Consider the following 25,651-nt stretch of genomic DNA (forward strand, 5'->3'; position numbering starts at 1 on the left):
ACACACACACACACACACACACACACACACACACACACACACACACACACACGCGCGTACACACAGACATACCTTAGGGTGGTAGAGGAAGCGCTGAGCCTGGTCACCCCCTAAGGCTTGCTGGGTCGGCCAGGACTGAGTCATGTCCTAAATGACAGAGAATGTCAAAGTTCAACTGTAAGAGGTCACTGTGACACACACACACACACACACACACACACAGATTGGAACATGCTCGAGTCGACAGCTGACTCTTGACTTTGACACCAGTTCTCCCCACTAGGGGGCGTGTGTCTGGGTGTGTGGATTGGCTTCAGAGTCTGTATGATGTAAGCTTGTAACACATAGCCTACTTGGTATGCTGGGGCTGTGTGTGGCCTACTTGGCAGAGGTGTCAAAATGCCATTAACAATCATTAAGTATAAATCGATTTTCTGCCTTTTATGTATGTATGTTAGCATGTGTTTTGAGTGTGTAATTAATTTAGATCATGCGTTTGGTCTTGCGTGTCTGTAAATGGTAAATGGCTGCATTTATATAGCGCTTTTATCCAAATCGCTTTACAATTTGTTCCTCACATTTTACCCATTCACTCACATTCACACACTGACGGCGGAGGCGACCATGCAAGGTGCCAACCTGCCCATCAGGAGCAATTAGGGGTTAAGTGTCTTGCTCAAGGACACTTCGACAAGCTGCCTGGGAAGAGGAGCGGGAATCGAACCGGGAACCTCCGGATTACCAGACGACTGCTCTACGAGCCTCTGTCGCCTCGTGTCTGTCTGTCTGTCTGTCTGTCTGAGAATGGGTCTCTCTGTCTGCAGATAACCTCGCAAACGATAGGGTTGATTTGGATGAACCGTTGCACATAGGCTGACAGCAGGCCAAGGACCTGGATTTTGGAATATTGTCGAAGTATTTCATTTTAATTAATTTCCATTATCGTAGCCCTGATGAAGGCATTTTGGTTTTAATTGTATGAATAAATTACATTATTTTCAGAACATCCATCGGCCTCCAAAAAATTCCAGAATACCGGGGATTACAGAGCATAAACAGAAGAGAGGTACGCATGGAGGACTGCAGGCTAAGCTAAAGCTAACCCCTAACCACCTATCGCTACCCCAGCATCTTCCTCACCAACATGCGATCTTAGGCGAACAAAATGGATGACCTGTGGCTGCAGATCATCAATTATAAATGGATTAAGGATTGCAACGTCATGATTTTCACAGAATCTTGGCTTAATAGCGGTGCTATTGAGCTACCGGCCGCACTCTTTACAGGGCTCTACATCTCCGAGGACCTCTCTTGGGCCCTCAGCACCTCGACCTCGGTCAAGAAAGCTCACCAGCATCTCTACTTCCTCAGGAGACTGAGGAAGGCCCATCTGTCTCCTCGGATTCTGGTGAACTACTACCGTTACGCCATATAAAGCATAACTCACTAATTGCATCACATGGCAACTGCTCTGCCTCGGATCGGAAAGCCCTGCAGAGGGTGGTGAAATCACCTCTACATCACTCCCTGCAAAACTGACGACTATTCAACACAAATGGTGTGAGGAAGGCATGTAGATTGTCTACAGATAACTAATCATTAATAATTAAATATATGATCCTTTAATTAGCCTACTTTAATTCAGGACACATGCAAAGTAATGTAAGATGCTGTCCTCGGCTATGAAATAAGGGCAGCACTGACAATTATGTAATAATACTACTAGACAAGACCTCTGACATTCCCTGTCACACTGTGACCAAAACAATGGACAGCTAGGCCTATTCTAATCTCACGGGACAGCTAGGCCTATTCTAATCACATGGGACAGCTAGGACTATTCTAATAACATGGGACAGCTAGGACTATTCTAATCACATGGGACAGCTAGGACTATTCTAATCACATGGGACAGCTAGGACTATTCTAATAACATGGGACAGCTAGGACTATTCTAATCACATGGGACAGCTAGGACTATTCTAATAACATGGGACAGCTAGGACTATTCTAATAACATGGGACAGCTAGGACTATTCTAATCACATGGGACAGCTAGGACTATTCTAATCACATGGGACAGCTAGGACTATTCTAATAACATGGGACAGCTAGGACTATTCTAATCACATGGGACAGCTAGGACTATTCTAATCACATGGGACAGCTAGGACTATTCTAATAACATGGGACAGCTAGGACTATTCTAATCACATGGGACAGCTAGGACTATTCTAATCACATGGGACAGCTAGGACTATTCTAATCACATGGGACAGCTAGGACTATTCTAATAACATGGGACAGCTAGGACTATTCTAATCACATGGGACAGCTAGGACTATTCTAATCACATGGGACAGCTAGGACTATTCTAATCACATGGGACAGCTAGGACTATTCTAATCACATGGGACAGCTAGGACTATTCTAATCACATGGGACAGCTAGGACTATTCTAATCACATGGGACAGCTAGAACTATTCTAATCACATGGGACAGCTAGGACTATTCTAATCACATGGGACAGCTAGGACTATTCTAATCACATGGGACAGCTAGGCCTATTCTAATCACATGGGACAGCTAGGACTATTCTAATCACATGGGACAGCTAGGATTATTCTAATCTCATAAAATCCCAAGGGGAACAATAAAGGAATATTTTATCTTGGATCTTGTCTTGAGCTATAGTCCTCAAAACCGGGCATTTTGGGGGGACAGACAGCTCAAACTGGGACATATTTGAGAAATGTCACAGGACACCAAGAGATGCATAGCTCTAAATCTGGCCTGTCCCGTGCCTACTCATTATATAGGCAGCTAACAGACCAGAATTTCTATTATTAGTAACGTTATCTGGGTGCGGGTTGCATGAATAGCTGACGTTAGCTTCAGTTTGTTGTTCCGTATCTAAACTTTCTAGACCAGTTAATTAAAGTTAGCTAGTCATTTGAAGGCTAGACTGACTGCGGTTGCTTGGATTCTCACAATTCATGATTCGCTACACACACACACACACACACACACACACACACACACACACACACACACACACACACACACACACACACACACACACACACACACACACACACACACACACACACACACACACACACACACACACACACACACACACACACTGCTGATGGAGATTCAGTGTTCAGAATAACAGAACATGAGGTGAGGAGGACCTTTAAGAAAGTGAATATCAGGAAGGCAGCAGGACCGGACGGCATCCCCGGCCGCGTCCTAAAAGTCTGTGCCGACCAACTGGCCCCGGTATTCACTGACATATTTAACCTGTCCTTAGAACAGGCTGTCATCCCCACCTGTTTGAAGAAGTCCACCATCATCCCTGGTCCCAAAAAATCTACGCCCACTTGCCTCAACGACTACCGCCCTGTAGCTCTCACCTCCATAGCCATGAAGTGCTTTGAGAAGCTAGTGAAGGCTACATCTGTTCCTCCCTCCCCATCAACTTGGACCCCCTGCAATTTGCATACCGCCCCAACAGGTCCACGGAGGACGCCATAGCCCATGTGCTGCACACAGCAGCATCACACCTGGACAAGAGGCAGGGGAACTATGTGAGAATGCTATTCATCGACTACAGCTCAGCATTCAATACCATAGTCCCCTCCAAACTCATAGCCAAGCTCAGGGACCTGGGCTTGAACTATGACCTCTGCCAGTGGGTCTTGGACTTCCTGACGGGCAGACCCCAGGTGGTGAGAGCAGGCAACTGCACCTCCTCATCCATCACCCTCAACATAGGGGCCCCACAGGGCTGTGTTCTGAGTCCCCTCCTCTACTCCCTGTACACACATGACTGTGTGGCTCAGCGGAGCAACAACACAATCATCAAATTGGCTGACGACACAGTAGTGGTGGGCCTGATCTCTGCAAACGACGAGAGGGCCTACCTGGAAGAGGTCAAGGTCCTGGCGGGATGGTGCCAGGAGAACAGACTCTCCCTGAACGTCAGCAAAACAAAGGAGATGATTGTGGACTTTAGGAGGTCGGGGGTCAGGGACTACAGCCCCCTCAGCATCGACGGGGCACCGGTTGAGAGAGTGAACAGTTTTAAGTACCTCGGAGTCCACACTGTACTACCTAAAATCAACTTCTTCTGTTCAATGCTACCGTTACCCCCTCCAGAGGGTTACTGGAAAAGATTACACTCCTCCACATACAAATTTATTTGGAATAACAAACCACCACGTATAAAAAGAGCCACCGCACAGAGAAATAAAGCAGATGGTGGCATGGCATTTCCAGATTTTTTCCTATATTTTAAGGCGTACTCATTAAGTCCATTGACAACATGGTTTGACTCCCAAGCATTAGCATCTTGGAGAAAAATAAAAGAAAACATAGTAGCCCCACATAGACTGAAGGACATAGCATACACTAAACTACCAATCAAGCACTGTGAACGAAAATTTGGCCCCATAATTACTCATGCGATCCGGATATGGCGTGAATCACAAAAAAAAAAATCCTAACCCACAAGAATGGCACAATCATACTCCCTTATTCAATAACAATGCTCTCTTAATTGGAAAACGACCTATAAGATTCCCTATATGGGAAGAGCAAGGCATACACTCATTAGGGGATGTTTTTAACAAACAGGGTTTTTGTAGTGATAAAGAAATACGCAAAAAATTTAATCTCACCAAGTCCACATGGCTTTTTCACAAACAGTTAGAGCTATGTTTGAAGTCTCACGGTGTTCCATTAGACAGACCAATTGAACACCACAGATACCACAAATTCTTCTACGCAAGAGAGACATCGAGAGGTTTTGTTTCAGAATTTTATCATCAATTACTAACGTCCTCGTATGAAACCCTCCAACTTGACTCTGTCTGGAGGAGGGATATACCAGACCTGGAAAATGACTTTGATTGGCAAGGAGCCTGGGCAAATGTCCGACTTACATCAAGGAACCCGGATCATCAACAAATCAATCTTAACTATATTCACAGGACATACTTGACTCCTATAAGACTGTGCCGAATGGGGCTCAAACAAGATTCCAAATGCACCCAATGTACAAATGGGGACGAAGGGACATTTATGCACATGTATTGGGACTGCTCACCAGTTAAGGCATTCTGGAAAGATGTGACCCAACAAATATCAAAACTCGTATCTTGGAATATACCTGTACACCCCTCGGTATTGCTGTTGAATGATGTTTTTGAGTTTGCAGTGAATCCACAGCTAAAGAGATTGGTTTTATCGGGTATCACAGTAGCCAAAAAGCTGATCGCATCACGCTGGTTTCAACCGGAAAAAATGTGCCGTAAAGTTTGGTTTCTTACATATCTCGATGTAATTTACCATGAAATATCTACAGCAAGAATTCTGGGTCTCAATGAATCCAAAATGTCAATGTGGTTAGAAGTGGTGGAGAGAATAAAAGCTAGCTTATAATGGTAGTGTCTGGTTAGGTGCAAGGGATAGTGGAGGTACTTCTCAAGGTGGGGTCCGGGAGGGGGGGGTTCGAGCTGAGCATATGTGTGTAGGTTTTTTTTTAGATAACAGGTATTATGGGTATATCTTATATAAGACAACTAACTAAAAGGTGATCTCATTGGATGTGCCCTGACAATTAATGCTTGTATATCTTATCGTGTGTTGTCATGTTTGTTTATATGTTTGTTTAAAAAATAATAAAAAAATAAAATACAAAAAAGTACCTCGGAGTCCACATTTCCGAGGACTTGACATGGACCACACACATTGACAGTGTTGTGAAGAAGGCACGACAACACCTCTACTTCCTCAGGCGCCTAAGGAAGTTCCAAGTCAGTCAGAAGATCCTTAAGAACTTCTACTCATGTACAATAGAGAGCATCCTGACTGGCAATATCACCTCCTGGTTTGGGAATAGCACCGCACAAGACCGTAGCAGACTACAAAGAGTGGCACGTTCAGCCGAACGAACAATTGGAGGGGGGCTTCCCACCCTCCAGAACATTTACAACAAGCGGTGCAGGGGTAAGGCTAAGAGAATCATCAAGGACTCCAGCCACCCAAACAACTGCCTCTTTGAACTGCTGCGGTCAGGCAAGCGATACCGGAGTCTCATGGCGAGCACAGAAAGACTCAGAAGAAGCTTCTATTCCCAGGCCATCAGGCTGCTCAACGAACAATAAACACTATGCAACAACCATCAAATGCACACAGCACACACATCCACACGCGCACACTCACTTTAAACAAACAACACACTGCAGCACCCACTCTCCACACTTTAGATCACCTAAACACACTATATTTATTGGTAAAGGATTTGCACTACAACTTGTACACCTTACTGTAAATTGTACCTAAATTGTACCTCATCCCATTTCTGCTTTGCACTATATAGTATTGTATATTAGTACATTGCATAGTATATTGTATATTGTATGGTAACTCAGTTACTTCTATTCTGCATCGAACATTGTACATATGTCTATACTGAACACTGTGACTTCTATTTTTACTTCTATTACATGCTATACTATTTTATTTCATACTTATCTTGTCTAGCACAGTCTCTGGAGCATAACAGTAAGAAGCATTTTGTATAAAAGTATTCTGTACTTCTGTATGACAACTATTAAAGAAACTTGAAACACACACACACACACACACACACACACACACACACACACACACACACACACACACACACACACACACACACACACACACACACACACACACACACACACACACACACACACACACACACACACACACACACACACACACACACACACACACACACACACACACACACACACACACACACACACACACACACACCTCGTGATTATTTTTCAAAACTCCTTTTCCCCCCCACACTTATCCAGACCTGGAAATTACCTAAACCAAATTACATAATTTTCCTTTTTTTGGTAAACAAACCAAAAACTCTAGTAAATTTCCTTGTAGTGGCCTGTAAACATGACGCGTTTTTATGGAAAAGTTTGAGTCATAAACTAATTTAAAATGTCAAACTAGTGTCTAAACTTTCTAAGCAAAGCTCCTTCAGCAATGTCAGCCATCAAATGCTCCGTCTTATCTCTTTATATTTTGCGATACAGACACCAGGTCAATTCACACAGCGAAGCATATAAACAAGAAACTTTACATTTCCCTGATAATGTCAACACAACAATTACAACACAAGCAAGCATTGACCTGAGTAAATTAGATGTCAACAGTTACAGTGGGTGACAATATTGTCACAAGGAAAGATGAAATTACATACCTGGGTTCCATCCTAGAGGCAAATCTTTCCTGTGACAAAATGGCATCCAATGTAATAAAAAAAGTCAACCAACTAACTAGATTCTTGTACCGGATCTCCTCTCTGGTAAACAAGAATAACCTGAAGACTCTGGAAGGAGCACTCATTCAAGGGTACTACGACTATGCTTGCACCTCATGGCACCAAAGTACCTCAAAGGCGCTAAAAACAAGATTACAAACATCACAAAACAAACTGGTCAGACTACTGCTTGACCTTACTCCTAGAACCCACCTCACCCCTGCCCACTTTGACTACCTAGGATGGCTTAGAGTAGACGACAGAGTACAGCAACTTGCAATGGGCCTGGTCTACAAGATACACTACACAGGTACCCATGTACATTTCGAAATACTTCCCAAAGGTCAGTGAATACCACGCCCACAACACCAGAGGGAGTTCCACAAATCATGTGCAACCCAGATTCGGCACAAACAAGGGACTAAACACATTTCGCAATTATGCCACAACAATGTGGAACGCCCTACCCACAGCCGTAAAAAGATGTGAATCCCTACCCACATTCAAAACCGCTCTTAAAGAGCACCTACGGGAGGCTGCAATTCGAAACTGGCCACCGTAAATGTCCACCACCCCCCCACGCCCTCCTAATAGTCTCCTCCCCACCGTATGCCTATTATTTTTTCTCATTTGGATATTTGGATATATAAAAAACTGTACTTTTATTTTATTTTTTATTTGTTATATTATTTTTATTTTTATTAAATTATAATGTCAAATATTGTAAGGAAGGGGCAGGGCTTGATACGTTGTTTTACTTCCCCCTGTTCCTTTTCGAACACTTATTGTATGGAAATAGTCTTTGACTATTTACCCTTTTGTTTTTTAAACTTGTTTTATGTTTCTATGTTCGAGACAAATAAAAATCAAATCAAATCAAATCAAATCAAGTATGTATATATTTTCTCCCCACCATATGTATATTGTTTCTCCCACCCACCCACCCCCTCATAATGTACAGTCTCCTCCCCATCATATGTATATATTCTCTGTTAGGATCTATGGGTAAGTTGGGTAACATAGATGTGTGGCTGTTCCCTAAGCCTAATGCATGCACAGAGAAGAAAAGGGTATGTATCTGCTTGTCTAACTCCAGGGTAGATGGCAAATAAGATAATTTCCCAAAAAGTTGGCATGTTCCTAAGGATCTTCTGACTCACTTTGAACTTCCTTATGCGCCTAAGGAAGTAGAGGTGCTGCTGTGCCTTCTTCACTATACTGTCAATGTGTGTGGTCCATGTCAAGTCTTGAAACTGTTCACTCTCTCGACCGGTGCCCCGTAGATGCTGAGGGGGCTGTAGTCCCTAGCCCCGACCTCCTAAAATCCACAATAATTTCTTTGGTTTTGCTGACGTTCAGATAGGCCCTCTCGTCTTTTGCAGAGATCAGGCCCACCACAGCTGTGTCGTCAGCAAACTTAATGATTGTGTTGCTGTTGTGCTTTGCCACACAGTCATGCGTGTAAAGCGAGTAGAGGAGGGGGCTCAGAACACAGCCCTGGGGGGCACCTGTGTTGAGAGTGATGGATGAGGAGGTGCAGTTACCTGCTCTCACCACTTGGTGTCTTCCTGTCAGGAAGTCCAAGACCCACTGGCAGAGGTCATAGTTCAAGCCCAGGTCTCTGAGCTTGACGACGAGCTTGGAGGGGACTATGGTATTGAATATACTATATTCTTTTTTTTTATCCACTTTTTCTCCTCTTTTTCTATTTTTCTCCCATCCCAATTCCACTGTGCCAATTCTCCCCTCCCCTGTCTTGAACGTTGCTCGCATATGCCCCCCACTGGCCGGTTGTAGGGAGGATAGAAGCCTTGCATCACGTGTCCCCTCCGATACACAAGGAGGCAGCCTGTCACATCTTTTCACCTGCCAGCGTGGACTCTCATTGGCGAAGTGTAACGTGTGGGAGGCTCACACTACCCCCGCCATTTCCTGTATCTGCTGTGCAGGCGTCCCCCAACCGACCTGTAGGAGTCGTTGTCCACAACGTCCAGATTACCACCCATCGACTTCCACCCGCTAACTCTGCCAATTGAGTTAGTATGACGGCCGGCCCAAGCCGGAGGCAATGCCGACAGCCGGAGTCGAACCCGGTGTCTCTTGCGTTGGTGACGAGCGCAATGTCCGCTGCGCCACCCAGCCGCCTCTGAATATACTATATTCTATAACAAATATAATAATAATAATACAAATAGTTTACAAAACACTGGTGGCAAGAAATGTATGCAATTATTTAAAATACATGCATTTGGTATAAAGAATAAATAAAAAATAAAACTCTGAGTTTGTACGAGAGAAGTGACAGCTATGATTGGAGGATCAAGAAAAGTGGGCAGGGTTTGAGATAGGTCAACTGGCAATAAGAATGAGGAACGCGGTAAGTTCGGCACATGATGTTCAATGTTTAAGTTTAAGTTACGTTTATTTGGATCCCCATTAGCCACAGCAGTGCTGGGGCTTATTCAACAGTTAAATAACTGTAATAGGTAACATAGCAGACTGATGACTACGTACCTATCTATCTCCATCTATCAAGGTGATCAGTTGATGATTTGTATACTACTCAATGTCTCAGCAGCCTGGATGTATCGCAGTATTGAGCTAACGTTATATATATCACAGTATAGAGTTAGTTATGTCATACACAGATGTAGACTATTTACAGGCTATATATACATTCTCCTGCCATTGTCCTTGGCCAAGGCACTGGCATTAGAACTGGAGTTGGTCCCCAGGCCACTGCTCATAAATAGATGGGTCAAATTGCAAAAATATATGCAAAAATATACTTGGTAAATAAAGATATTCTAATTATAATTTAGGTATACAGGAGAGCTCCCTCTCCTCTCTATATCTGCTCTGCTTCTTGTATTGTCCTCTTCTGTACTATCATATTACTATACTATATAGTATACAGTCAGTGTATTTGCGCAACTTGCGGAGTACGCACTGAGTCCGTTGTCATTCAATATGAATTGAAAATGGGGGACCCTGATGTAAACAAGACAAACGTCTTTCTCTGGTCTGCATCCCCTTAACAATTGTGTATTGAGCCGTAGGCCTACTGTATTGTACCCATTCTGCAATCTGTTAAATAAAGTTTTCATTCATTCATTCAGTCTCAGAATGGATTTGGTAGAGAGAGAGAAAAAAAATTGTCATAATTGTCAGGCACATAACTTCCAAATGGATTCACAGACTTGCAAAAGATTTTGTGGAAAGGTTGGTCATGACCCAAAGGACAGCTGATTGCCAATTGGCAATGGCCTATAACAAAGAGGAGCATAACTTCTAAACAGATTCACGTAACATGGCCAAACTTTGTGGAAAGCTTGATCATGATGAGGCAAGGACACACACACATAGCCTTGTGTGTGTGTGTGTGTGTGTGTGTGTGTGTGTGTGTGTGTGTGTGTGTGTGTGTGTGTGATTGCGTGGTGAGTTTATTGCAACTTTGTACTCGTTACCCTCCCTCCCACTGTCTCTCTACTGCCTCCAGATATACAGTACATTATTATTATTATTTTTTTTTTATCCACTTTTTCTCCCATTTTCTATTTTTCTCCCATCCCAATTTCGTATCATCCAATTCAACCCTCCCCTGTCTCGAACGCTGTTTCTTGCCTCCCACAAGCCGGCTGCAATGTGGACTAAGTCATACATAGCACGAGTCCCCTCCGATACTCGAGGTAACAGCAGTCGCATCTTTTCACCTGCGCGGCGCGATCTTTTAGCGTCAGGGGTCTGCGCTTTGGAGGGGCGCCGCCCCCCTCGCTTCCTGATTCTACTGCGCAGGCGCACCAACCGACCTGTAGGAGTCGCTGTCCACAACGCTTGATCCCCACCCATCAGTTTCCCACCCCCTAATACTGCCAATGTGTATTAATACGGACGACCAGCTAAACTGAAAGCAATGTGGAGTGCTGGACTCGAACAGGCGAACCCAGCGTCTCCAGTATTCGTGGTGAGCGCCTTGCCCACTGCACCACGTAGCCGCCCGCGTACATTATTATTCTTTATTACATGGCGTTTTCACATTCGCCGAAATGCTTGCTTGTGATTGGTCAATAGCCCCCCGACAGCGGTCATTATTTTTCAATAATGACCGCTGTTTTTTCAATAATGACCGCAGTGCGCAGCTGTTGGCAATCAAGCCCACATCAGTGCAGCAAATCAGACACACCTGCCGCGCTGCACTGACAGCGGAGTGTCAGCGGAGCCAGAACAGAGGCTGCTGCCCGCGATAATAATAATCACTTTATTTGGGCTGACAGAGCCACAGAACAACTGCGATTTGTCAAATTAATTAGGTATATTGTTAGTAAGTTAGCCATGTAATAAGCGGGATAATGTATAGCGCTGCACTGACAGCGGAGTGTCAGCGGAGCCAGAACAGAGGCTGCTGCCCGCGATAATAATAATCACTTTATTTGGGCTGACAGAGCCACAGAACAACTGCGATTTGTCAAATGAATTAGGTATATTGTTAGTAAGTTAGCCATGTAATAAGCGGGATAATGTATAGCCTACTTCTATACATTAATATAATTATAATATAATATAATATATATACTCGGCGCGGCGCCTCTGTATTTTAAACTACGTGTCGGTCAATTATTTTGCGACAATGACCTCGTAGCCATACATTATCCCTTACTTAACTGCCTCAAGGACACTCAGCAGCCAACGTTACGAGAGGCAGAGGAAAAGAGAGAGAGGCAGTCGAGGTCACAGACTACAAAAGAAAGGAAACAGTTAACATAAAATATAATGGGAAGAGCATATTGAAAGTTTGACCCCCCCCCCCCCCCATAATTTAAAAAAAATCAGTTTTTTGAATTTTAGCAAAATCTTAATTTTTTTTCTTTCAAATGCATGCAGTGGGAAATACTACTCATCTGTGTATGTTTGTATGCAGGCGCACATTTATTTTCATGCATGTGTGAGAGTGACAGTGAGGCGTAGGTGGTGTGGGCGTGCGTGTGTGTCTGTTTGCGTGTGCGTACGTGTGTGTGTGCGTGTGTGTGAGAGTGTGTGTCTGTGTGTGTGTGTGTGTATTACGACTCTCCCCCGAGGGTAAAAGAGGACTGTGATGATCAGAGATAATCGCCAGGGCTATTATGAAACTGAAAGCCAGTGTGGTGTCTTTTATCTGTCCTCCGAAGCGCTCAGGAAGAAAGCGACAGCGCGGAGGGAGCTACGCGTCCCTCAGAACGCCGTCTCCACCGCTGCGGCTCTGATTAGCATCTGCACGGTTGATTAGATCGCCACCAGTCTTACTCCAAACGACCGCGGAACAGAGATGCAGGGGAAATGGGCTGGTGGTTTGTACCTACTATTTTCAACACAACCTGGAATGGTTCTATACTTGTGTGTGTGTGTGTGTGTGTGTGTGTGTGTGTGTGTGTGTGTGTGTGTGTGTGTGTGTGTGTGTGTGTGTGTGTGTGTGTGTGTGTGTGTGTGTGTGTGTGTGTGTGTGTGTGTGTGTGTGTGTGTGTGTGTGTGTGTGTGTGTGTGTGTGTGTGTGTGTGTGTGTGTGTGTGTGTGTGTGTGTGTGACTGAGTGGTAAGGGAGGGCATAATGTTGCTTCACTCTCTCTTGAACAGGAAGAGAGCTCTGGAAAAGGTCATGTTTCATCTGCTCTGATGGCTGTGTGTGTGTACAGTATGTGTGTGTGTCTCTGTGTGTCTCTGTGTGTCTGTGTGTGTGTGTGTGTGTGTGTGTGTGTGTGTGTGTGTGTGTGTGTGTGTGTGTGTGTGTGTGTGTGTGTGTGTGTGTGTGTGTTTGTGTGCGTGAGGTTGATCAGGATGTGCGATAAAGCAACAGAGACGGAACTCCGGCCGTGCCGCTGAGGTCTGATCAGCCTTAATGGGCCTCTGCTCTGAGGAACATGCCTCCTTTCATCCATTCAGCCAAAGGCGCCCGTGACGGAACACACAGCGCGTCTCAGTCTACTGAACCTGGTGGACGTCTGAAGCATCTCTTTTCTTTCCCTCCCTCTATGCCCCCCGACCCCCCATCCCTTTCCACCCCCCCCCCCCCCCCCAGAGGCCAAGTGTTTCCTTTCTCTCTTCGCTCATCCCTTCACTTCATTATCTTCATCCCCCCCCAGTCACCAAGGACACAGCCCCATCCCTCGCTCCTCTCTCTCCGACAACAACAACGTGTCCCAGGTGGAGAACGCTGTGTGTTGCTATCTTCTGCAACCCCCACCCGCCTCACCCCCACCCCCCGACCCCCCACATCCTGTATCTCCATTCTTCTCTTTGTCTCTCCCCCTCTCCCTGTCTTTCTCTCGCTCTCCTATTAATAGGCCACCGGCCAGCAGTGAGCTATGGTTAAACACATGACCTCTCCCCTCTCTTATTATTATTACTAGACATGTACATCACTAAATTACTTATTATTACTAGACATGTACATCACTAAATCACTTATTATTACTAGACATGTATATCACTAAACCACTTATTATTATTACTAGACATGTATATCACTAAATCACTTATTATTACTAGACATGTATATCACTAAATCACTTATTATTACTAGACATGTATATCACTAAATCACTTATTATTATTACTAGACATGTATATCACTAAACCACTTATTATTATTACTAGACATGTATATCACTAAATCACTTATTATTACTAGACATGTATATCACTAAATCACTTATTATTACTAGACATGTATATCACTAAATCACTTATTATTATTACTAGACATGTATATCACTAAATTACTTATTATTACTAGACATGTACATCACTAAATCACTTATTATTACTAGACATGTATATCATTAAATCACTTATTATTAATACTAGACATGTATATCACTAAATCACTTATTATTACTAGACATGTATATCACTAAATCACTTATTACTAGACATGTATATCACTAAATCACTTATTATTATTACTAGACATGTATATCACTAAATTACTTATTATTACTAGACATGTACATCACTAAATCACTTATTATTACTAGACATGTATATCACTAAATCACTTATTATTATTACTAGACATGTATATCACTAAATCACCTATTATTACTATACATGTATATCACTAATAGAATTGAATAGAAATACTTTTATTATCCCGTTGGAAATTTGACACTGCAAATCGCTCAACATTTAAACATTTAGACAGGACAGGTCACGAATTAGAATAATAACACAAATCAAATCAAGTTGCCTAGGGTAAGAGTAGAGTAATAGAATAAAAATGAAATAAATATACAGTAAATAAATACAGTAAAAATATACTGAGCATGGGGGAAGGGGGGGGGGTACAGGTAGTAAAAACAACACAGCAGTGTAAACAAATTGGTCAATATAATTAACTATCTAACTAAATGAAATATATATTCACAGTATTCACAGTGTCACATAAGGTGCAGTATGCATCAGGTAGTGTTATTGTCCTCCTTGGGTTCCTATTAGTCCTAGGTCAATGTCTGGAAGCCGTCGCTGCCCCCTGTTGTGGAGCCTGGAGGCCGCTAGCCGCCTGTGCTCAGTGATGCAGTGAGGCACAGTGATGCATTGTATAGTCTGATGGCTGTTGGAATGAAGGACTTCCTGTGCCGTTCAGTGCTGCATTTGGGTAGTGTGAGCCTAGCACTGAACATGCTCCTCCTGTCAGCCAAGTCTGTGTATAGTGGGTGGGTGGGGTTTTCCCTGATGGCCTGGAGCTTAGCAAGGCTCCTCCTCTCCGCCACCCTCGCTAGAGAGTCCAGCTCCACCCCAACCACGCTGCTGGCCTTCCTGACCAGCTTATCCAGCCTGGTTGTGTCCCCTGCTCTCAGTCCACTGCCCCAGCAGGTCACAGCGTACAAGAAGGCGCCCGCCACCACCGACTCATAGAACATCCTCAACATCCTTGTACAGACATTGAAGGATCTCAGCCTTCTGAAGAAGTAGAGTCGGCTCTGGCCCTTCTTGTACAGTGCCTCTGCATGTTTTGACCCGTTCAGTTTGTTGTCGATGTGCACACCGAGGTATTTGTACACCTCAACCATGTCCACATCAACTCCCCTGATGGAAACGGGGGTCACAGGTGCACTCCTCCTCCTCCCCAGCTCCACAACCAGTTCCTTGGTCTTCGCCACATTTAGCTGCAGGTGGTTTTTATCGCACCATGTGACGAAGTCCACTACCAGTTCCCGGTATTCCCTCTCGTCACCGTCCTTTATACATCCCACTATCGCAGAGTCATCAGAAAACTTCTGAAGGTGGCAGGACTCTGACCGATAGTGGAAGTCGTTGGTGTAGACAGTGAAGAGGAAGGGAGAGAGGACTGTCCCCTGCGTGGGCCCCGGTGTTGCTGATCACTTATCACTAGACATGTATATCACTAAATCACTTATTATTATTACTAGACATGTATATCACTAAATCACTTATTCTTATTACTAGACATTTGATTTTATTTGATTTTATTAGGGATCCCCATTAGCTGGTGCGATAGCAACCAACTAGTCTTCCTGGGGTCCACACACAAAAAAACATACAAAAACAATCACTATTGCAAAAACAAAATTATTAAAAGTCAGTACACACAATGCATAATGAAACTACTGTAACAATTAAGATAGCTACAATTACATTAGTGTAAAACAAAAACAAAAAATTACTTTTACAGTGTTAAAAACAATTTAAAAACAATTTAAGATTCTTTTTAAAAGTGAATCTACTGTAAATGCAGCAGAGGTTCCGAGGCAGGCCATTCCAAAGAGTTAATGCTCTAAAAATAAAAGATCTCCCCAAAGCACTGGTTCTAGGACCTGGCCATTCAAGCTGCCCACTACTGGAACCTCTAGTGTAATGCTCGTGCACAGTATTACTAAAAACAATCTGATTACCGGTATGTATAAAAACTGGAGTTTTACTGCTCATGACCAACTTGAACAGCACAAGTATATTAAAAAGACAATCTATTTTCAACGTTAAGCCAAGAGAGGCGGGCATGCATACGGCTCACATTAGACCTTAGTGAGCAGCCCAGTACCAACCTTGTGACATGTATATCACTAAATCACTTATTATTATTACTAGACATGTATATCACTAAATCACATATTATTACTAGACATGTATATCACTAAATCACTTATTGTTATTATTAGACAATACATGTATATCTCTGAATCACTTATTGTTATTATTAGACATGTATATCACTAAACCACTTGTTGTTATTAGGCATGTATATCACTAAATCACTTATTATTACTAAACATGTACAGTATATCAAACAACAAAGACCCAGTAAACCTGGAGGGAACAGCACTTGAGGAAGTAGAATCCTTCACCTACCTAGGTAGCATCATAGACAAGAAGGGTGGCACGGAGGCAGATGTCAGAGCAAGAATCAGCAAGGTAAGGGCCTCATACATCCAACTAAAGAACATCTGGAGCTCCAAGGTAATCAGTCAGCAGACAAAGATCAGACTCTTCAAATCCAACATCAAGCCAGTACTCCTATACGGATCAGAGACGTGGAGGACAACCAAGATCACAATGACTAGAGTGCAGTCATTCATCAACAGATGCCTGAGGCGGATCCTGAACATCCACTGGCCAGATACTATCAGTAACAATGATCTCTGGCAGAGAACGGGCGAACAACCAGTGGAAGGACAAATCAAGAGAAGAAAGTGGGGATGGATCGGCCGCACACTACGCAAACCAAACACCAGCACCACCAGACAGGCCCTTAGATGGAACCCCCAAGGCAAAAGGAAGAGAGGCCGGCCCAAGAACACCTGGCGCAGGGACTTGGAGACAGACATCACACAGAGCGGACTGACATGGAAACAGCTGGAAAGCAAAGCACAGGACAGAGGACCCTGGCGAACTGTTGTCGACGGCCTATGCTCCCCCAAAAGGAGCGATAGGCGTAAGTAAGTAAGTAAGACAGTATATCACTAAATCACTTATTATTACTAAACATGTATATCGCTAAAACCTGTCTTGTGACCTTGAACAACATTGTTCAGTTCAGTTCAGTTCAGTTCAGTTCAGTTCAGTAGTGTAATGGACTTGGAGCAGTCTGTTAAGCTCACTCCTCCTCAGAAATACCCTTTGTCCAAAACAAGCACACAATTTTGATTGGCAGCGCTGCAGCAGTTGTTGCTGGCAAGCACAGCACTGGTGGTTTGAAACCGGGTCAAGGAACAGGTTTCAGCCCAGGAGAGGAAGCGCAGGTTCTTGCTAGCATGAATGACACCTGTCGCAGTAGTGCCTCAACACAGCTGCTAATCACTTTACCACTTAGTTATTGTGTTGAAGTATGGGGGAATACTTAAGATGCAAGCCATTATGAAGAAGGTGTGTTCACACCGAAACATCATGATTACAGGCTGCCAATAAATTTGGAAAAACCTGGAGTGCGTGCCTGGACATTGTTTCCCTATTTTTATGTATGATATCAGAGGTTACAGCACCCAGTGTCAAGTCTAGTGAGCGCGTTCTACTACTTTTTTCACGGAATACTTATGAGACTAATATAAAACCATTATATATACTACAGAAGAGGGCTGTAAGAATCACACATAAAGTGAATTATCGAGAACGTTAGGTTATGACTATAACCAAGTTCTGTTAGTTAGGGGCGATGCTTGGCATCGCCTTCTGCACTATCTCGCGTACGTGCACGCGTACTGAATAAACCACAAATGTACCTCTAATACCAGTATTAGTCTGACCACACCCCTCATCAGCTTACCTTCATAAGCAGGTGTGTGGTCACCTGCTCTCCTCCTTCCCAAGCTTTCACCACAAGGTGAGGACAAGGGCTGCAGCGGCGTCCGATGCCAAGCATCGCCCCTAACTAACAGAACTTGGTTATAGTCATAACCTAACGTTCTGTATCGTTAGTGGCTTAGCTTGGCATCGCCTTCTGCACAAGGGAGGCCAAGCGGAGCCACTTGGCTGACAAATACACCCCGCTGACAGCCCCCCAAAACCATCAGAACAGGGAGGGCCGAGCCCCCCCGACCCCCCCTAATGGAGGGTAGCCCCCCTATTAGGGACGTCACGGGAGGGCGACGGACCCGACCGTGCGAAGAGGCACTCAAGCAACTCAACGCACAGGGTGAGCAGACCGTGGCTTGACCCACGACTACACACACGCACAACCCGCATGCCACCCGGGAACGAACGGAGGAACAACCTCGTTACTGCCCCCAGAATCACGGGGTCAAGGGCAAACCCAACCCCGTGGCAAGGCCGTAGCAGCGGAGCACGAAGGAAGACCCAGACCCACCAAAAGGACTGGACTCCCTGGAATGGGGGCCCGGAGAAGTCCATGATGCCAGCATCAAGACCCCACCAGGTGGGCACGTAGTGCCCCGCCCCCCACATCGCCAGCGTATTCGGACAAAGGCCCCTCAGTTACTGCACCTGGTATTCCCAGGCGGAACCAACCAGGCCAGTAAGCCGAGCGGGCCCCGTCCCCCCAATAGTACACCGCCTGGCACACTGACCCTGCAGAAAAGGCAGTCAGCATGGCCGTAAGCACACAAAAAAGGTTAACCAACGGAAGCAGGCAGCGCACCGGGGAAAAACCAGGCAACAGGCTGTTAACCCTAGCCTGGAGACTGCGGACGAGACAGGCGCCAGAGGGGACAGCTGAACACAGCCGCCCCGGCGGAAGGAGCGTAAGCTGGCGGTGTTGCATGACCAAGCCTCCATTTAACAACCCCCACCCAGAGGGGTCGAGGCAGAGAAGGCTGACACGATTGGCAGACGTCATGAACGTGCAGGGGCACCCTCAACCGGTGAACCCGGGAGTTGACACTGCTCCAACACACCAGGGAATCAACCACCTCGGTGTTACCCAATGCGGTGGTGGCTCAAGAAAAAACTCCAAAACACACCTGCGGGTATACACCGGCTATACCGCAGTACAAGTGTTTCAGTTTCCAAAAAGGGTTAACCCAGGCCTACGGGTCGCAAACATCACTTCGGACCGGGCCTGGCGGTACGGGAAGCACAGGGTCACCAGAGGAGGTCAAAAAACCACCCCCACAGGCCCCTCTTCGCCATGCGTGAGAGAGGAGCGAAAAACAATGGAGAACCAGCCCCTAAGCACACCGTACCTGGTATTCCCCGGCGGTCTCCCAACCAAGTACTAACCAGGACCAACCTGTGTAGCGGCCGAGATCCGACGAGATCGAGCGCGTACAGAATGGCATGGCTGTAAGCCATGACGACAGTGCTGAGTAAAAACATACCCAACCAGGGTCTCCATAGCGCTTAACCCTGTGACACCCAGACCGACCTGGCATTTTTCCCCCTGAAAAAAGCCCAAGTCCCTCAGGGTACCAGAACAGCAGATCTGCATCCCCGGCGGACAACGGGTTCAACTGATCTGGACCAGCGTGACCAGAACCAGTCCCGTGCCCTAACCACGCCGACATGCCTACTCCAGGAGAAGGGCAGATATGCGTGTTGATCTTAACATGAAAAGAAGGCGCCACCCAGACGTCGGGACGAACCGCGCCTGGTGGCCCACCCCAAGGGCGTGAGACCCCACTACATATGTTCAGATCCATCCCGTCATCATCCCCCAGACATGAACGAGGATCCGTCGACAACCCACCCAGGTCATGGGATGTGGTCGCCGGAAGAGGAAAAACCCCCATCTCAGTTGCTTTATAAAAACGCTGTTTCAACCACAAGCAACTAAGGCGTGCCAGTCAATCGCCTGTTTACAGCGAGCTAGCACTATACGTGCGTCGGGACACACCCCCATCAATGAACAGGCTATTTAGACCTGTCATTGAATCCCCAAGGCGCCCAGGGGAACGACAAGAGGGGTGTGACACTCCCTAACTCCAACACTTCTGGAATAGAAAGAAGGAAGCATCAACAGTATGTATCCCAGTCTACACAGCCGGGGTAAAAAATGTTCACATTTTTACATCCCACCACCCTCCCATAGGAAAGAGACGGGGATCCCCAGAGAGACTTCCCACGCGAGCTGTACAGATTGAAAAGAATATATTGCACCTTGAGCCATGTAAAAAACTGGTTTTAGGGCCTCCGGGGAAGAGGCACCGAACCCATACACACTCAATAAACGAATTGAATCGAATATACATACAATAGAAAAGGACCCTTCTAGAGGGTCCACTCACTTTGACAATCTGAGGAGGAAGGCTCTGTACTCTGATGGAGGCTTCCTCACATGGATCACATGGAAGAAGGAGTCCGAACTCACAGAAGGCCTGAGTAGGCGCTTGGTGAGGAGGAGCCCTGACCACCCCCCCTGAAAACAGATCCATCACATGGACCTGAACAGCACACGGAAGTCCTACCAACAGAGACGCGCACGGTGACGTACTCTATGGCGGGGGAATTCCTGCGGTGCACACGCCCAATATACCAGGCCGTGGGACCAGGAACTCCCTCCCCCCCCCCCCCCCCCCCCCCCCCCGTAACGTGCCGAACCGCCACGTGACGGGAACCTTGAAGGACAGGGGGTGTACCCCTGACCGACAGAACAATGGGGAGAGGAAAAGGTTACCAGTTCACCCCTTTACGACCCCACACCCATGATACGACGTAACGACAAAAAGAGAATATGACACAGTCATAGTCAGCTCTATGAAGCGTTTCACAGCTCCACACAGCGCACGAGCTAACCTGCTATCTGATTTTTACTAAGGAAAAACACAGAATAGAGAGGGCTCTAAGAACCCCGGTCCAACATACACATGTGCTTCTGTGGCCAGTACAACCCAGTTGTAGGTCACATGACACACACAACCCATCATCATCACAATGAGAGAATACATCATTCTTGATTAGTATCGACCACAGGCCTTGCTAAGCACACATGACAGCAACCAGACCAATTTCCCTTTAGGAAATAAGTTTCTCCAGCAGATTTAGCACAACCTCAGCAATCAAGCTGAGAGTTACATCGTATCCCTACCACACAAAAGACACAATTAATGCACAACATGTCTGATAGGAGGTGATAAAGTCCCCAGGGAACCGGGGGGGGAAAAACACAATCCTCCTATTTTACCCTCAATACGGCCAGTTAAAACAGGAAAACCTGTTAATGTGTGAACTCACTGTCCATTGTCATTACAGTCTGAGAAAGAACATTCTTTTACTCACTCGTCACCAAGCATAGCTTCATAGGTTAGTTGCCTTAGTAGTGAGTACACGGTACACATAAACACCATGATGTTTCTCACACAACAACCAGATCAATACATCACGACCTGCACGGAGAAGCTACTGCCAGTGACAAAAACAGCTCACACACAACCCGCAACGTATCTCAAATGCATTGCAACAACACACGTTTTGGGAAAAAACACCGTCATTCACAATACATTTAGCAAGGTAAAACCAGAAGACGTGTTATGAGGGTCTGGCCAACCCCGTACCTGCCCGGAACGCAGATCAGCGAAGTGCAGTCACAAGTCGTAGAACACAGCCCTCTTTGTTGACGCAATCCCCGTCTAGGCTCAGGCAGGGTTGACGAACATCCCCTGTCAAGGATGACGTCGTGGTCAAGAGTGTAAAACATGTTAAAAATCAAAGCACGTTCAACAGAATAGCATCAAGCTAACGGCTGCTCCAACCGTTCGGGTGCTATCGCTTCCGCTCGCGAGACGCCGATCTACGACGCACGCGATCAGGAGCGAGCTCCCGGCGGCGCGCGAGAAGCCCAGCTACCCCGCGCCAGGCCACCGACCGGCTAACCGTAAGCTATGAACATGTAAACAATGACATAACACTCACCCAGACAGGCCGCCGTTCCGAACCCTCCTCACTTTTTAAGAGAAAAGAGAAAACAAGACGTCAACACCGCTTCACAACGGTGACATTAACACGTCCGGCGGAATCAGCACAGTACCAACTGGCCTGTATAGCTGACTTTGAACATGAATCTGCCGCTATCGCACATTACATGCACATATCCCCTCGTGAAGGAATACTCTCATTTGGATATGAAAGATGGGGTCTTAACACGGTGACAGAGAGAATCCACTCGTCCAGAACACACAGGGATCACCAGTGTCAATGGTCGCGGCCCACTAGTTAAAACTATAATGGTCGCCAGACCAAGGCCTTCTGTCGCCTAGACGGCTAAACAAAGGACCCTAGCCTGGGGCCGGTTTCCATAAACTTTGTCTAGTAGCCCCCATAGCACTAACAGACAAGTGGAGCCCGCCAGCAAACACTACTCACCCAACCTGGAACGCACCGCTCCTCACAACAGCGGCATGTCCGACAGTTCAGCTGTGGCCTGACAGGTTTCACCCCAACAAACACAGCAAGGAACTGCAGTTGAGAAGCATGCAGCGGCGTGCTCCCAATACGAAAACCGGTGGAGGGTTTGTAGAATGATCATCATCTTCTAGACACTCCAGTACGAAGACAATATCGCCGTATTTTCTCGAAAATAGTGAGAGAGAAAATAAAGATATGATGTCAACGTATCCTTGTTTCCCAAGCTGTTCCTAATCCAATTTCTTCCATCATGGTGTCAAGTGTGGGGATCTACCGAGGCACCTCTTCCTTGTGGTGAAAGCGAGAAGGAGGAGAGCAGGTGACCACACACCTGCTTATGAAGGTAAGCTGATGAGGGGTGTGGTCAGACTAATACTGGTATTAGAGGTACATTTGTGGTTTATTCAGTACGCGTGCACGTACGCGAGATAGTGCAGAAGGCGATGCCAAGCTAAGCCACTAACGATACAGAACACACAAACAGATTATTTATTAAATCTAGAATAATTTAACTTGAAGACATGGTTAAGTTTGAAATAGTGTTAATTATGTTTAGGGCAAGATATAAGATACTGCAAGAAAGGTTACAAAATATTTTTTATTTAGAAAGTGACATTTTATTTTAAACATCAGTTTGCACGTACCACATAAACAGATGTGTCCTTCAGTTATTGGTGTGAAATTGTGGAATTCTCTCCATAGCGATCTCAAGGGGTGTAATACTATTTGTCAATTCAAAAATAATTATAAAAATAAAATATTTAGTCATTATCAAATCTGAATCTGAATAGTGAGATCTTTTCTTTTCTTTCTTTCCCTTTTTTCTTGTTTAATCTGTGAATTGTTTGTTTCTTTGTATATTGTATAAATTATTATTTCTTGTAAATTTGGTACACCGATCATCAAGTGTTTGTGTTTAGTTCAGGAATAGGGGGGCAGGTAATTATAAGATTTTTTCTTCTTCCTGCTCCTTTTGCCCATGGTAGAACTGGATTTATATGTTTGTATGAGAACTGTATGATTTATATTACTTCCATGTGGCAAATAAAACTCTGAATCTGAATCTGAATCTGAAAGACAACCCATTGAGCAGTGTCTGACAACATGGAGCTTTGTCAGGATGTTTTTCTCATATCCAATGATTTCTGAAGTTCAGTAATCAAAATATTGAATGTTTGGGTAGCCGCAGAGCAGGGATTGATGTCATGAATGTGAGTCATCTCTCATGACGCATGTTTCTTCTTGATCAGAGCTATTTATTTCCAGAGTTTGGACAGTGAGGTTTCAGAAAGAGTTCTAGCATGTCGGTGTATGACTCACTATAATAAGGTGGCCACAACATGACATCCATACTCCAACCTGGCCAAACTCTACCTATGCTTAGAGCACATAATTTCAAATACCACAAAGTAGGTTACAAAAGATTAGCTCATTGCTATTTTGATCATGCAAATATGGTATATGATCGTAGTATACTCATAGTATACTCTGTTTTGATGAGCATATTAGTTTGACAGGGTGATTTGACAAAGATCATATCTTGGGTGGGGGTGGGGGGGTCTTGAGTATTCAAGTGACTTCCTAAACGCTTACTATCTACTAGTGTTGTCACGATACTGGAATTTCGACTTCGATACGATACATTGAAAAGTATCGATATTTTTGATACCAAAGAAAATATATATATATATATATATATATATATATATTTTTTTTTTTTACAAATTTTGCTTTTGTTGCTGGTTGATTCTCCTCAGCTTCTCTCTGGTACTATAAGAGAAGATAAATATAACACTTTTAAAACCATTTGTTTATCTTTAGATCAGACATTTAAAAATAACTAAATTATCTAATATAAATCCAACCCCTCTTAAAAACAAAAACCTGTTTAACCTAGACATCTATAAAACATCATGCTAAAACTGTGAAACAAACTCCCCTAAAGAAAGAAATACATAGCAAACATGACTCAGTTATGCAATAGTGCTGCTGCTTTGGTTAAAACAACAACTACAACAATTTTCATGACGGAGAGAGAGAGAGAGAGAGAGAGAGAGAGAGAGAGAGAGAGAGAGAGAGAGAGAGAGAGAGAGAGAGAGAGAGAGAGAGAGAGAGAGAGAGAGATTTCTCCGGAGCTATGCTCGGACTCGGAGTATTTATTAACGTTACATTTTCAACAAGATTGCTGCTATTTAAACTAGGGCTGTCAGCTTATCGCGTTAATTAGATTAATTAATTACACAGCAAATAATCGCGTTATGAAAATTAACTCAAATTTAATTAGAAAAAAACGTTTTTTTTTTTTTTTTTTTTTTAATAATAATATTTTTTTTGTATCTCATTCATTCCATAAGCATGTAGAATACACATTTACAGATTTTTTTTTAATATGGTCCATTTGCATTTTCTTGGTATCTGATTCTAGGGACATATATGAATCTCAGGGAATGTATTCCCAGTGCCAGAAATACTGTGGGCTAGATTCACAAAGAATGGATTGCACGGTGCAAGTTGCACCCTTACTTACAATTCATTATGAATTGAAAATGGGGGACCCTGATGTAAACAAGACGAAAGTCTTTCTCTGGTCTGCATCCCCTTAACAATTGTGTGTATTGAGCCGTACTGTATTGTACCCATTCTGCAATCTGTTAATAACATTTTCATTCAATCAATCAATCTGCGCGGTGATTCATTGAATGAACATTTTATTTTGAGTAAATTGTAATGAACCAAATGAGAATATCAATACATTTTATTTTTTTATCTTTGACTGTGAATAACACCATGCTCAAATTGACCAGACCTGAAAAATCTAAGCAAATTAATAGATGGAAGATGATTAAACAGAAGGTTTTGTAGATACAGTACTGAATTCTGCCATCCGGACACATGCAATTTGAAATATGATTATAGAATATAGAATATGAGGCATAAAATGGTAATGCGATTAAAATGCGATTAATTAGATTAATTAATTACAAATCCTGTAATTAATTATATTAATTTTTTTAATCGCCTGACAGCACT

At 44.4% G+C, this 25,651-nt stretch overlaps 1 protein-coding gene across 1 annotated transcript in view; it reads right to left on the bottom strand.

The window, feature by feature from the left end:
• Positions 1-25,651, bottom strand: part of LOC311226119 (uncharacterized protein) — a gene marked incomplete at its 3' end in the record, with an annotated part of 63,908 nt that overhangs the window by 24,048 nt on the left and 14,209 nt on the right. Inside the window, exon 3 of the mRNA XM_084311494.1 lies at positions 73-147. Coding sequence (XP_084167620.1) covers positions 73-147 — 75 coding nt within the window. The remainder of the gene's footprint in view (positions 1-72; positions 148-25,651) is intronic.

This window comes from Notolepis coatsorum (genome assembly GCF_963971535.1).
Source record: "Notolepis coatsorum genome assembly, chromosome: 3".
Taxonomy (NCBI): Eukaryota; Metazoa; Chordata; class Actinopteri; order Aulopiformes; family Paralepididae; genus Notolepis; species Notolepis coatsorum.